The sequence below is a fragment of the Buceros rhinoceros genome, unplaced genomic scaffold, assembly GCF_000710305.1.
Source record: "Buceros rhinoceros silvestris isolate BGI_N320 unplaced genomic scaffold, ASM71030v1 scaffold35134, whole genome shotgun sequence".
Taxonomy (NCBI): domain Eukaryota; kingdom Metazoa; phylum Chordata; class Aves; order Bucerotiformes; family Bucerotidae; genus Buceros; species Buceros rhinoceros.
Genome location: NW_010410554.1, coordinates 1 through 15,543, shown reverse-complemented (window position 1 = coordinate 15,543; position 15,543 = coordinate 1). Strand labels below are relative to the sequence as shown.

The window sequence follows — 15,543 nt, the reverse complement described above, 5'->3', positions numbered from 1 at the left end:
TTGTGTATTAACTCTGTAATGTTTTATTTCTATTCAGATTTTTTGCATGTCCTGATCGCTAATTTAATTAAATTATGAAATATGTTATTTTATTTAAATTATTATTGTTGTTAGATCTATTTTCCCAGATGCTGGATGAAATGTCTGCTTTTTGAAAGCAGCTTAAGCCAGTTCAGCCCAACTAGTATCTAATAAAATCTCAGCTGTACCGTGACAACAATATGCAGGTGTATTTGTAGGATTGCTTTTGCATTTGTAGAGTTTGGGAAAAGGTGTTCTTTTATTGTAAAGTCCCTTCTTAATGTTTCCTGTCCGTTTTCTTTTTTTTTTTACAGGATGAAGCAGGAATCCCAGGTATACTAGTTGGAGTTTCTGTGGATGGAAAGGAAGTCTGGTCAGAAGGTTAGTGTATGGGGGTAACAGTTGTGCAAGCAGTTGGGAAGCGGTGAACATTTTTAAAAAAGAACAGTTTGGACACACTGACCAGGCTGGTATTTCTTCCACTTGATGTTCCATCTCCAGAGAGTGGCCAGAAGCAGGTGCTTAGTGAGTGTGAAGTGATACTTTCCTTGGTGAACTTATCTATAAGTTCCAGGAATCAATTATTTATTAACTTCCTGAATGGGCCAGTATATCTCAACAGTTATGTTTAAGAATCTTTCTTCCATTAGCTTGTCAGGTTGGTGCTTGAATATATTTAGGCATCCAGCTGTCCAGTGGCCTGGTAGAATTGTATATAGGAGGGTACAGACTGTTCTCCCCGCAGGAACTTACTACTCACAGTAATAATGGCTCACGTCTGGCGCTTTGTCTCCCCTTTGCAGAGGGGTTGATGCGTAGATTTTTACTGGGAAGGTACTGAGATTTAATAGGTGTCATCCTAGCAGAAATGGCAAGCCATTATTTTTCTGGTTACACAGTTTTGTTTTAAATAGAGTCTGTTAGTATTGCTCGTATCATGTAGACATTTGGTGTTTATTTAAAAAACCTCATTAAACTGTGTGTCTGTTTTCAGAAGCACTTTAATAATGTTTTTTTGACAACTTCAGTGATAGTAGTAAATGTCAACTTACTTCATTCATGTGCTATAGAATTTGGAAAAAAATCTTTGAAAGATCGATCATCACTAACTTGCTTGTGACAGTCTGATGTTGCACTACCTTTTATATATGGGTAAAGCTGATTATAGGTTGCAATTTCTCTTTCCTCATGACAAGTGAATCAGAGAGCTCCTGGCACCTTTTGTAATGTGGCCTAATAAGAAAATTGTGCTAGAAACTTAATCGCAGACCTTCTCAAATCGGATAGCTTTTTCTTGACTCAAATTACCTAGCCATGGAAGCAGAAGTTTTTATCAGACTTACGCAGAGTCCATTCCTTGACATGCAGGGAAGTGGTTGAGGGAACTAGTGCCAGGATTGTGGTTTATCACCAGGACTGCCAGATCCAGTAGCACTGCAACTAACAACGTGTGGGAGCGTAAGCCACGGCAGAGCCTTCAGTACCCCGCTGCATACGGATGTAGAGAGCAACACTGCCTTGAGCAAGGCAGCTGGGAGGTGGGTAGCATTGCTCTAGCAGACTTCTGGCTCTTCTTGTTTTCCTCCCTGCCTCACAGAGGGGAAAAAATAGGAACAGGTCTGAGCTGTGAGTGTTCTGGGCCTGCAGTACTTCATCTGCTTTCTGTCTAAACTGATGGAAGTGATTTGAGATTTGGAAGGTATTTTCACTGAGGAGTGCAGCATCTGTGTTCACAAGCACCTGAGTAGCAAGTTTACGTAAACTAAAAGGTCTTGGGCAATGGGCACGTCGTCTGTTTTGTTTCTTGTAATTTGGCAAGGATTTTTTTTCCGGGTAGTTCGTTATTAGGCTACGGTTTTGTATAGCCTGACCTGCGTGGCTTGTAAGCCTTGCTTGTACTGAAAACTGCGTGTATGTCATTACGGCATTCCAGTGCTCTGTGCTGCAACATCACTTGCACAGTTTCTCCAAGCCTGGCTCAAGCTGAAGGAAGACTGGTGTGGGATTGGTTACGTAGGAAAACACTCTCAGGGAGACTGTTAAGCTGACTTTGAATCGAAGTCGTGCTGAGTGATGTTGAAACATAGTGTATAACCCCACTGGTTAGTGAAGCGTCACAGATTAGGTAATTGCTGTGAGTTTCTGAGTGAGCTCCTCTCTCAAATTCTGTATTGATGAAATAAGACCCTTTAACATTTCGACCATTAATTAAGAACAACAAAAGAATTATTTGTAATTGTTATTTTACAGTCCAGATTTTGCTATCTATCTGTAGTGTTTCTACACTGAATATTTGACCTCAGGAGTGTAAATTTTGGCTTAATCTTCAGTCTCATTTATCATTAGGTTTGTTTGTCGTCTTAATCAGTAACCTGGGATGCCATTGGCCCATACAATAGGCTTTGGTTAACTGCTCCTACTGTATTAAAATGTTATTAACTTATTGAAGCTGGAGCAAGGGTAGCTCAATGCTTCATGTCCCAGTTTAGCTAGAGGAAGGATGTTCTAAGGAACCAGTAAATCTAATTCATTGCATGTAATTAATTCCGCATGTCTCTTGCCAAAATACTTAACGCTTTTTATTTTCTTAAAGGTTTGGGTTATGCTGATGTAGAGAACCGTGTGGTTTGTAAGCCAGAGACGATCATGCGAATTGCTAGCGTTAGCAAGTGCCTTACAATGATGGCTGTTGCTAAACTGTGGGAAGAGGGGAAGCTGGATTTAGATGCTCCGGTGCAGAAATACGTCCCTGAATTTCCAGAAAAAGTCTATGAGGGTGAGAAGGTATGTAACCGTTTATGGCTAACACTTGTTTGGATTCTTATTCCTCTCATTGCACAGCCATACATGTAGAGGTACCTCTGTCTGGACCTATTCCCTAAAACACCAGAAATCATTTAGAGGAGTACAAATGTTTGCTGCTCCAAAAAGCAATGCTGGAAATTTGGATCTTCAGTTTTATATCAAGTGTGTAGTGAGTGCATATGTATGTATGTGTATGTTTTAACTGGGTTTAATACATGAGATTTAAAATGCATGTTCCTTGTCATGTTGAATTTTACTTCTCTGGAGATTTAGTGTGCGTCATATCTTCAATGAAGAGAGCTCACATTTAAATACTGTCCTTTCTTCCTAGGTTGCTATTACTACAAGACTGTTAGTTTCACACTTGAGTGGGATTCGTCACTATGAAAAAGATATTACTAAAGTAAAGGAAGAAAAGGAAAAGGCAAACAGAGCATTGAAACCACCAAAACCCTATCAGGATAAAGAACAAAAAGAAAAAGAAGACAAGGGGGTTGAAAAGACCGATTCTGTCAAACCGAGGAAAGAACATGAAGGTGAGGTAAAAAGCCGAAATTCAAAACCTGGCAGGAGGGACAAGGAATTTGAGCAAGAAGAGTATTATTTGAAGGAAAAGTTTGAAAGCGTGGTTGAGTCACTAAAGATATTTAAGAATGATCCTTTATTCTTTAAACCAGGTGAGTTTCTATTCATTTAGACCAAAATGTGCTCTTCTGGTGGAATTTCTGTTTCAAATTGTTTTACATGTAGTGAGGAGAGCAGAGTCCAGTAAAGAGTGTCGGGGGGGTTGGTTTGTTCTGCTTCCTTCCCTCATGCTTTTCTTTTTTTCTTCTTGTGTCTCATGAAAAGCTCCACAGGTAAGTGTTATTTGGGCTGTTCCACATAAACCATCTGGTCATGTAATAGTCTTAAAACTGACATAACTTTTGAAGACTGAACTGGTCAGGATTTTTATCAGTTCAGTTTTAGGTAACAGATTTGTGTTAGGTATCTCCACCAGTCGAATGGTGTGTCTGTACCATAATCCAGCAGGTTCAAAATGTGAGGTAGCCAAGACTTGGAAGGTGATAGAAACAGTCCCAGATATTGCAGGAGAGGTAGTGGCACCTCAGGTAGAAGTAAGACACTTCTCCCAGCAGCAACTAAGTAATGCAGTAAGTGCTATGAAGTGTACCAGTTAGTGAATTTATAAATGCTAAAGCAGATTATAATTTTGGTGACAAATTTGTATCCCTGAAGTATTTTGTAAGCAGATACCAACTTTTTATATTCATGCTCTGGGCCTTCTAGATATGAACCAAAAGCAAAAAATTTTAGTGAGGCACTAACCCAGAGCTAAAAAAAGTCTACAGAGAGACCACAGAATCACAGGATTGTTGAGGTTATCTATTGTTGGAAGTGAATTCTAGAGAGGGCTTTGAGGAAATTCAGGTGTAAGTTCTAATGAGTGAGGTCAATGGGTGAACGATACGCGTTGCTGATAAACAGGAAATAATGCTCATTTAAGGGGAGAGAGGTAGGAAGGGACAGAAGTTAACCACCATCTTGAAGAGGTCTAGGAACCATTTCAAGTAAGAGATCTGTCTCAGCTGTAGGCAGTTCAGTCGTTGCTTGATATGTAGATGTTTCATGAAAGGCGTTAGTGCAAGAATGAGATTTTAAAATTAAACGTTTTGTAAATAAATTATATTGTCTTGAATAATATGCATGTTAGTGTTCCTGTAATCTCTCAGGATATTCTAGAACTAGAAACACTGTGATAAAAGTGATCAAGACCTTTGAAAATCTTGATTGGGTACTACCCTTGTCTTTCCACCTCTAGGGTGTAGACACACAAACTAGTAGTGCTCACAGTAAGTGAGCATCTTTTAAGAAGTAATTTTATGGTTTGCCTCAACTTTGTGAATCCACACATCCCTGTTAGAACTGGTTTGGTAAATGTGGTGGGAAGGATGTTAAATGCCAGTCTTCACATCTTGACATAAAACCTGGCTGTACGTGCAAATCCCTGCCAATTTTTTAGTGCTGTTCTGGGAGCTACCAGCAAACATCTGTGTCTGCTCCAGTACAGAAATTCCTCGGGTCCAGCATCATAAGCTAGTGATTCACATCATTCTCAAATGGGGGCAGAGGGGGAGTCTTTGAATTAATTATTCGTTGCTATATATAGTTCTATTTGCACATGCGATTACTTAAATTTTACCCTTCAGATTCCTTTTAAGCATCGTGTGGCTAACATCTTTTTCCCCCGCTTTCTCACTGTTTTTTCAAGGTAGCCAGTTCTTGTATTCGACGTATGGCTTTACTCTCTTAAGCGCTGTTGTGGAGAGAGTTTCAGGACAAAAATTCACAGATTATATGCTAAAAATGTTTCGTGACTTGGATATGCTGTCAACTGTACTAGATGACAATGAAGCAATGATATATAACAGAGCAAGGTAAACAAGGCTGGAACTTCTTTTTCCACAACAGTTGTTGCTCTTTCTATCTTTATTAAGCCAACTGAATTAAGAATGTCTCGGGTTTTGGGTTTGTTTTGTTTTTTTTCAGGCTTTTACATGAAGTGGCTTACGTTATTTCAAAGTTAGTAATGTAACTGATTTTATGTCACTATTATATAGTATTGGTTCACTAATTAGCATCTAAAGTTACAGAATAGGGAATAAGAATTTCCTGGTTTAAGAGTATATGTGGACAAGAGTGGCAGGGTGACGTTGACGTTTGCATTTATTTTGAGTACAGATAAGCAGGTAAGTGTAAATTGAGTAAAATAAATGAGTAACTAGGAGAATTATGTTAGAATATGTAGTTACCTTGGTTTGCTTATATGTAAACTAACAATATATACTGACTTTTTAAGAGTGCCGTGGAATTGTAAGTCTCATAGTAACACAAGCTCTTCATAAATTAAATTGTAGTATCAATTTTAACCAGAATTAAAATTCTGTTTAACACAGAACGTGCTTTACCAATTGTTTTCTTTTTATTAACTTAAATCACACACACACACGCACACAAAAAAACCCCAAAACACAAAACCCAGAGAACTCCATTCCAATGTAGTGGATAAGGGTAAAGTTTATTGGTTTTCTCTCCAGTCTAACTTTACTGACCTATCTCTTTTGAGCTCTGAAATTGAGTTTTTGGCTCACCCGTTAAGTTTTAGTGTGGGAGAAGAATTCTAACTGATTCACAAAAGTACATTATGGAAAAAGTCTCATGAAAATGAGACTCAAACTATTTAAAATTTTGGTTCTAAAATGCTCTCAAAGAATGGAAATTATGATGAACATGTTGAATCCAAGATTTATAGTACTTACATATAAATGTGTGTGTGTGTGTGCGCGCATTTGTGTATACGTACATATACACAGAGAACACAGTTTGTGAAGTTTTAGGGATAGCTTTACTGCTGTATTCTACGATGCTTTGTGATGGCGTTTATTTCGCTTGCCAATTTTCTGATCTTCCAGATGTAGATCTGGATGGTAGGGAGGTTCTCATGAATTATCAAGCTTGTACAGTCAAGTTCTTTTAAATATATTTGTGTGTATTAACCCTTTTATAAACCGAAGTATGGTAGGGATGAACGAATTGGGAGGACAGATGCTGTTTTGGGGGTCTTTATGGGCTACTTATTGTTAAGCAAAATGGAGATGCCAATGTGATGGGTTTGCTTCCACAAATAGCTAGCTTGGTCCCTCTAACTGGAACATATTGACGCGTTGTGGTTTGTTTATACTACTAGTTTCGCTGACATAAAGATGTTTAAAAGTTTGTGTTCTAGATCTTTTAGCAGTGTAAGTTGAGCATTTCAGTGGCTTTGTAACAGGTTTTATTGTCAGCAAAAAACTGGCTACAGGGACGCTGAGATAATCAAGTCACTGGCAGAGTTGATGGTTATCTTAGACCACCCGTGTCTCTTCCTTTGCTTCAACCTCTAATTTTTTCAGTATTATGTCTTTCAGAAGTTCTCGAAAAGTTTTCCAGTGTAAGTGCAGACTAGATAGTGCTGTACGGTTTGATAGTAGGCTTGCCCTGCACACACAGCCCCACACCCACCCACTCACCCGTACACCCCTTTTGGGGGTGGGGGCCTTTTGGTAACTCTCACTCGGGCCTCTTGTCTAAAGGGCAAAGGTTGAAAATCACCCGATTATATAGTTACTCAACATACATTCTCTTACGTTGTTTGAAATGTAGCCAGTCATGATTGGACTGTTCCGTTCAAAAGCATAATTCAGTCTGCGCTCCTGTTGTGTCACTCTTACTGTTCATTCTGCAATTCTGGTTGGTAGTTTCTACTTTGTATTCCAATGACAAGATTTGCAAGACTTTTTCATGCTTCTCATTTTTCTTAGTGGTGCCAGAACATTCAGTTGTTGTAGTATATGGCAACTGTAAGGGGGCAGTGGGGGAAATCAGTCATAAATGGAAGCTACTGTCTCGGAGTAGTCATCTAAGACTTCAGTGAAATTTCATTTTGGTGTCTGATAATCATGGGCTATCTGTAGGATTCCTCTTTCGTAAAACATTTTAAATCTAGTACACAGATTTAAGAAAAATCCTGTGCTGTCTGATCTATAGATTTCTGTCACATCTCTTATTTGTATATTGCTTTTACTCTTAGTATATCCTAAAAGTAAGTAGAAGGATTAGTACTTTTATTGAAACAAATCTTCTAACCTAGGAAGTCACTTAAATTTTTGTTTTCCCATCTGAATTTCTTGTTGATTTTTCTGCAAGAAATATATTTAAGGAAAATACATTTTTAAAAACTATACAGTTTCATAAGAACAAGTTAATACATGTTCAGTCTGCTCTTTCAAGGAAGGGCAGCTTAAAATAGTTGTACGTCGTATGACATAGAATGACAAGTTGAATTTTCTTGAATTCTAGGTGTTATGTGTACAACAAAAAGGGACGGCTGGTAAACGCACCGTATGTGGATAACTCTTACAAGTGGGCTGGTGGTGGCTTTCTCTCGTCAGTGGGTGACCTTCTGAAATTTGGAAATGCCTTGTTGTACAGTTATCAAGCCGGACAATTTAAAAACACTAATGGCAAACTTCTTCCTGGGTACCTCAAACCAGACACAGTTGCAATGATGTGGACCCCAGTGCCAAAAACGGAAGTATCGTGGGACAGGGACGGTAAATACGCAATGGCGTGGGCTGTAGTAGAGAAGAAACAGCAGTGTGGCTGTTGCAGGCAGCAGAGACACTATGCATCTCATACGGGTGGTGCAGTGGGGGCAAGTAGTGTCCTCCTAATACTTCCTGAAGAGCTGGACTCTGAAGCTATAGCTGCTGGGCTAGTGTCACCACCTAGAGGAGTGATCGTTAGTATTATCTGTAATATGCAATCAGTTTCACTCAACAGCACTGCCTTAAAGATTGCAAGGGAATTTGATAAAGAAAAATGGGCACAATATATAGCTTAAAAAAAAAAAAGTGTAACTGAACTCACTGTACTGAAACATGAAAAACATGTGGAGAAGGGTGTAATTGGACTCTTGAGATGACTGAAAATACGCAAAAACAAACCATCAAAAATTCACTTAACTGACTTCTGCTAGTGGTGCTAAACTTAGGTGTAATTAGAATCCATCTCTCAGGGAAGTTTCTAACTTACAGAAAAGGAGAATGTAACCGTCATATTTGACTTCTGTAGTACCTGTGTGAAATATTAGCAGGTTTTTTTCTCATCCAGTGAAGCACTTGACCAAGATTAAAAAAAAATCTAGCATTGGTTTCTTGCACTGACAAGTACAACAAGAAATTGTCTACCTTAAATGTTACAACTTTTGAAAAATTTCACATCTTGATTTGAGCACCCACAGATATAATTTGTTGTTCTCACAGTTCGTCTGCCAGAACTGCTCAGTATTAAAGTTTTATTGTTGATTCTTTTATTTTCACACAGCACTTTTCTTATTGCTTAAAAAGAAAAAACCACAATAAAACCCAATCTTTAAGCTACCTCCAGAATGCAGATTAATACCAGAAGTATGCTTTTGTCAGGGCTGGGGGTCGTTCAGAAGTAGAAAGAATGAAGCTAGAGTAACGTAAGTAAAAATGTTTTTGTTATTTAGATGATGGCCCCTCTTCCATCTTTGGACACAAAGAATGCATGAAACTGGTTTACTGGGAAATAATGGTATTATTTCCACAGTGGAATATGCCTGAATAGCACAACATGGTGAGCTGTCACACTGGCTTACTGGTTTTGAATGATACACGTGCTAACCGTGCTAGTCAGAAATGGCACTGTATTCTGTAATGGAGATACTCCTTTAGATACAGGAATTAGGAACTCAACTCACTGAAGTTTAAAGCCCTTTTTTGAAGCTACTAGTAGAAGTTTCACAGAGGATTTTTTTGAAAACCATCATTTTTTTTTCTGTTTGGAGACCTGCCTCAAGGAGTTACTTCTGCACAAGGCTGAACAATAAATGCTGATAGGAGTTCCAGAGGAGTATTTTCTTATCTTCAAGTTTACTATAGGAATACAACAACACCTGAATATGTCAATTTTTTAGAGTCCATAATTGCATGGGAGATCTCCAGGATTTACCCCCCACCCCAGTTCCTCTGCAGTTACATCAAACAGTATTTCCAGGCTGAGACACAACACAATATCCTTAGGGAAGGTGTGAATACTTACATCCCAGTACTGGGCAGCAGCTCTGCTTCTCTGCATTTAAGGAGCAACACATCTTAGATCTAAGAGGTAGCAGAAGATAGCCTTACCTGTCCCTGCTATCCAAGTTAGTGCTTCTAGTAGAAACTTCATAGTTGTTACCTGCCCTGTGATGAAATAACGTGCTTTCATCTCTGTTCCCAGTATGCCTATAATGTTTATTACCTAAGACTAACAAACCAGGAAATTTAGTATTTTGAGGTGTCAGTGTTATATGACATTTTTAATTGAAGCTAGTAGTAGTTTAGTACTCTTCATAATTACAATCATTCTTGTGCCTTAAAACAGTAAAAGCTTACACCTAAAAACTATTTGCTTGGGTTTTCTGGCCCGCTCACCAAAACTTCTCTTTTTTTAGTCTTTAATAATTGTGTGTCTTTATCTCAAGAATATCAAATTAGTAGAGACAACAGAGAGAACTTTTCAGAACAAACTTTCATTACTCTTCCACAGAAGTCTTTGATATTGTTTGACAGTTCCAGTACGGAAGTACTGGAGGTGAGCATCTTCTACAACAGCAGCATTTCTTTTTTCCCCAGTCTTGAGCATCTGCTAGCTGGATAAACATGCAGTCAGTGCTCATCTTACTTAGGGAACAAGATTAAGTAGTTCCAAGTTGTTTTCGTCTTGAAGAACGCGTGAATAGAAATAGACGAAATGCTGTCTTTTAAACATTGAAAACCTGACAAGTGACATCGATATTTTAGGATTTATAACATACTTTTCTTGTATGATGCATCTGGTTTGCAAATGGTGTTTATTGTTCTTGAAAACCATTTTGCGTAGTTAAGAGAAAGGAAGTTTTTCGTTCACTGACCACTGTGTTTGGGTTTAGACAAAGATTCAGAATAAAGGTGGGGTAGGTTTACCATAAACTTGTCTCCATATGACCAAACACTAATAAATGTAAATATTTGATGTATGAAATTGAATAATGGTAATAAGTGTCTAAGGCATTTCTGACACTGAGATATTAATGACAGTGTCTCACTCCCCTCATAGAATATGCTTAGCTACCAACTTTTTATATGCCTACCATGTTCTTTATACTGTATCTCCCACAACTTCAGGCTTTTAAAAAACCCTCTGTTTGTCACAGGTACAGTACTGGAGATGCTGTGATGGCTGAATTTCATCTTACAGCACCTGGAACAGAATGAGTCACTGACTTGCTCTAAGTTGGTATTGACTCACTTGTGAGCTCTTATCTTTTGAGGTGGGGGAGGAGAAGGCAGAGATATGGGAAATTAGGAATTAATCTGGCCGTAGCACACGTATACAGGTCACAGGTAAATTAATATTGCCACTTTGTTCTGAAACCAGCTTTTTGATGGACTGGCATTAAGTGTGGGAAACTAACTAGTCAATTGAGAGCAGCTTTCATGATAAACTTGCTCTTAAATCAACCCTCATTGTGAAAACACAGTATGGCACTGACATAAAACTGTACTTTAAAAGACAGGTATACTAAACTGGTGCATCCGTTTTTGTATCAAACACCCACTTTTTGCATCTGGTAATTTTAAGTCATCACTATTAGAATTAACTGAAATAAAACTTACCTTGCAAATGCACTGAATTGCAATAACAGGATCTGGGGTATTTTTATTGACCAGAGATGTACAAGTTTTGAAAGTCATAAAAATAATACAGGTTAAATAGAAATTCCCAACAATAATGAGCTCACCAAGACACCTGATTCTTTGAAAGAGATGTTGATATATAACTTTAGATATTATTTAGTAAAATAAGATACATGTAAGACTTTGAATGTTTTCTGATGGTTTTTAAAAGATAGAATTTTTAATAGCCGTTTAGAAAAGGAATGGCTTTTAAAAAGTGAACTAGAAACCTGTTTCCTCATGGCAAAAAGGTAAGTTCTAATGGCAGTGTTTACGCCTGCAAATATGCGTGATTTTGCTGTACCAGTATTTTTAATGGCTGGATACCACTCAGAGCTGTTAGTGCCGTTTGCTGACTGACTGTTGCTCATATACCATATGCCTCTCTATACTGAACGCTTTCAGCGTTTTTCAAAAGACTGCTTTTCTTTTTTTTTTTTTGATAGAAATCTCAGTATAAAATACCAAGTGCAGTTTCGAGGCCAGATTAGAGGGAGGGAAACCCTAGGTATTCCAGAAAAACAGCTGAACATAAGTGAGTAACTTTTTATTTATCACCCCATTCCTCTACACAGTGAAGGGACTAAAGCAATGCTGAAAGCAAATGAGCCATTTCAAATCTTACCCGGACTTTGCAGCCCTTGCAGTTAGGGTAGGTGCCGTAACAAAGTACACAAAACGCATTCCTGTCACCGTGTGCACTGCACTGCTGTAGCTGATGATTAACGAGGGGAAGGACACAGCAAGTCAAAGGTTTCTGTATCAAAAGACACCACCCGATTAACAGTGTATTGCTGTTGAAAACTGAAACTGTAAAAATAGCACTCAGTTGTCTGCAAACTTGTAATCTTGTACTTCATTTATTGAAAAAGAGATTCCAGCTCATTAGTCAGCAGTAGCGAGTAATTTTGATAAAATCAATTGCGATTACATGGCTGATTAGCGGGCATTTTTAAGCTGGTAAGGCTTTCAGGAACACAGATCCAAACCCACGCGCTGAAGTGTTCAGTGTTGCTTTCTTCTAAATGAACAGCCTGTAAAGAAATCATGAGTATAGATATGAATAGTCCTTAAATTGTTAGACTGCCTTGGGAAATGGCCCAATCCACTTAAGTAGGAAAACTCATGCAAGAAGTTTAAATTTCATATACCTCCAGAGGTGAAGATTAGTGATGCAAACCCCAAACTGAAACAGCTGCTAGGAATGTTGATACCTTTTCGCCTGCTCAACAGCCTTACTTCAGGTATCGTGTCCTCATAAACCGTGTCCATATAGTAGCACACGGTATAAGCACTCCTGTATGTAATTTGCAGATATATTTAGCGTTTGTCCTTTAAACAAAACATTAATAAAATCTGGATTTTTTTGTTTGTTTCTTTTTTCTTTTTAAACCCTGAAGTGTTTCCAGTGTTTTTCATACACCCCAGTCACATTTTAGTATTTGCAAAATACTGGTGCTCTACCAGTTATCTGTTCATAATTATCAGTTGTTATTTGTTCCCTTATTTTACACAAAAGAAATTTTGATTAAGAAACACGAGCCAGGGAACTGCCTTACAGTACTGCTGTTTAAAAACAAACAGGCAAGACACCACTAGCAGTGGCACAGAATTGCTTTAGCCTGGCAAAAGTACCCTACTCCTTTACTGGTGCTTTTTAATGCTGTAATCTTAGCTTTGAGGTAAATAGGCAGTACTTACTACAGATAGGCTAGAGAAAATGACAAGGCAAAGCACCTAAAATTAGGTGTGTTTGATAACAATGCTGCTGCTTAGCTGCTTGGCACATCTGTATAGCCATTTAAAAACAACAATCTGAAGAAAAATTTGCAGTTCAGGGCCCATTAACAATGTTGGCTTTACTAGCCACCTCGAAGCAATTTGCAAAGTAAGTGTTCCAGTATCAGTTTTCACATCAAAGCCAAAATATTTGCAGGCTATAAATAGATGAATGCATTTACGTAAGTGGAATACTGAGGCTGCTAAGCATTACCCTTACCTTCTGTGAGCCTTGCTTTCCCCCCAGTGGGCTGACACAGGACAGTGGAGCACCCCACGCACAGAACTACTGTCTGAGCATGGCTGAACACAGTGGTGATCTTGTAGCATCCTGGAAGACAGCATTATTGAACCTTCCATTGGGTACCTCTAGCATGATTTTTTTATTGTATGTGTCATTAAATTGGCTACTGCAAATCTACTTGTCCAGAAGCGGATCGGTATTTCATTACACAGCATGCCAAGTAAAACGTCGTTTCTGAGGTCTGAGGTACTTGCCTTTACTAACATGCATGTGAAAGCAAGTTGGTTCACTAAACCTGTTACGACTCACATGAAACATCAACGCAGCCTGCTGGCTGACAAGCCCTTATTTGCCTGTAGTATGTCCCCTGCAGAGAAGTCAAGGAGTTCTAGACTAGTCTTTGCTGAACAGAAGAACCCACGTAGCTAGAGAAACAGTTAACTGGTAGCGGCAGACCATGGCTGTTGACAAAGTCCGGCAGCTGTGAACATAAACACTGCTCTTCAAACCTGGGTTTGCTTTCCGTTTAATGATTGATACAGGTGAGGCATGTGCTTGGTTGCATTCCACAAAGACAGCCTCATATTTAAACGAGAAGACTTGCACACAGTAACTCTACACCAATTCCAGACGCACAAAGAGGCATCAGCAACACTTTGTCTACAACTTACAAATTCTGTGACTTAAGGAATTAAATCACTCTCACAGATGGCTTAGTCCAATGGATTTTTACTGCTTTCATTCTTATCCCTGAAAAGTATTTTTAATTAGCGAAGAGGAATTTTCAGAGAGAGAAAACTTGTAAAAGGATTTAAGCTAGAAGTGGATATAGACAAATAGATAAAGCTGAGCACAGATTCCATTTACTATTAGAATATCAGATTTCTGCTTTAAATCCCAAATAGTAACTGGACAAATCTTTGCGAGAAAGTGCTGGCAGCTAGAAATCAACCGTAGCAAATGTTTTCCTCCCACGAATGTGGACTTCCACACTGACAAGTCTTTGTGAATTCTGCAGGGAAATAAGCCTGCTCCGTTCCAGTAGTGAGGCAGCAACTTCCAACCCCACTGAGTGATGCAGAAGGCATCTGGTGTTTTTGGTGCGTTCTGCCTCGGACTGTGTCATTACTGAAGCTCTCCTGCTTTGCTCTGTCGATCCCTCAAACTCAGTAACAAATTAATCCAACAGTAACGAAGATAACCAACGACTATGGACCACTAACTGTCTTAGTATATGCATGTGTCTACACTGGTTTGAAGTTAAAAAATCAGTGGCTTTCCCTTCAGCCACGTATTTTTTGAATGTAACCACACTTTACTTGCACTTTAGATGGAAACCAGTGTCTCAAGAGCTTCTTAGAAATCCAAGCTACTCAGAAAGAGTAAGGTTGTAAGAAAACCTGACTACAGCAGCAATTCCCTGCTTCTAGTCAGGATGATCACCACTGTAAGTGTATGCGTTTTCTTTCTGCTATCATCTTCTTCGTCTGCAGCAGGCTCTAGGAGGTGGGTTACCACACTTGCCAGTTTCTGTGCCGCTATGTGGTTGTAGCCGTGCAGGTGGAAGCGGCTGTTCACTGGCAGAGCTGTACGTGAGCTCCAGAAGCCCATGGTTGCTGTCTCTGAGCTAAAGTAATGAGAACCTGTGAAAAGCGGACACAGGCACCACCTTAAAAAGCACCCATGTGTGTTCAATTCTCAACAGCAACGTGAAAAAGGCTGTCGAATATGTTTTATACTTCCTAGGCTTGCATATGTCCTTGTGAAAAGTTTTTCTGGTTGCTCTTCCAGAATCAACCAGCTTACAAAAGGAGGAAAACAATGTTGTCTTCTCTTTCAAACTTGTGATACCGGTGCTTTAAAGCATCCGTATCATCTCAGTTCTGATACGTGCAGATCTGGGGGGTTGGTTTTTTTCATAAAGGAAAAAAAAATCTCAAGCCAGGTCTTCAGAAAAGAAAATAAAAAGCTGATTTTTAAATTAACTTTTGAAACAGGTTGAAAATACTTTTATTGTTAGAAAACCCAAATATACAGATTTTTTTCCTCTATAGAACAGATAAACCACATTTAGATTAAAAGAAAAAAAAAATTTAGAACTATATCTTTTAAGAAGATGAACTGCATATAAAATCAGTTTCCTTCCTTCTGGCAGATAGAGCCATTTAAATATTTACCTGGACATTTTACATCCATAAAGTAGGAGTTCGGGCTCTGCACCAGACGTTTCTTTTTGTGCTTCCTCTTCTCCTCCTCCACGGAGGGATGCAGGAGATCCTTCGCCAGCTGCGCAGGACAAGAGGAAACACGCACTGCCTGTTACGCGGCCTCAGGCTACTGACTGACCGGCCGCGGCGCCGGAGCCCGCCG

The 15,543-nt window shown here is 38.9% G+C and overlaps 2 protein-coding genes across 2 annotated transcripts; one reads left to right on the top strand and one right to left on the bottom strand.

Moving 5' to 3' along the window:
• Positions 1 to 335: 335 nt before the first annotated feature.
• Positions 336 to 8,269, top strand: LACTB (lactamase, beta; the record flags this gene model as incomplete). Its single annotated transcript, XM_010135681.1, has 5 exons — positions 336 to 402; positions 2,615 to 2,805; positions 3,158 to 3,503; positions 5,099 to 5,264; positions 7,726 to 8,269. Coding segments are annotated over 5 exons (1,314 nt in total), but the record flags the coding sequence as incomplete, so codon positions are not given.
• A 3,886-nt stretch (positions 8,270 to 12,155) lies between these two features.
• On the bottom strand, positions 12,156 to 15,459 carry LOC104488073 (40S ribosomal protein S27; the record flags this gene model as incomplete). The annotated part of the gene is made up of 3 exons (XM_010135680.1): positions 12,156 to 12,184; positions 13,150 to 13,260; positions 15,351 to 15,459. Coding segments are annotated over 3 exons (249 nt in total), but the record flags the coding sequence as incomplete, so codon positions are not given.
• Positions 15,460 to 15,543: the final 84 nt, after the last annotated feature.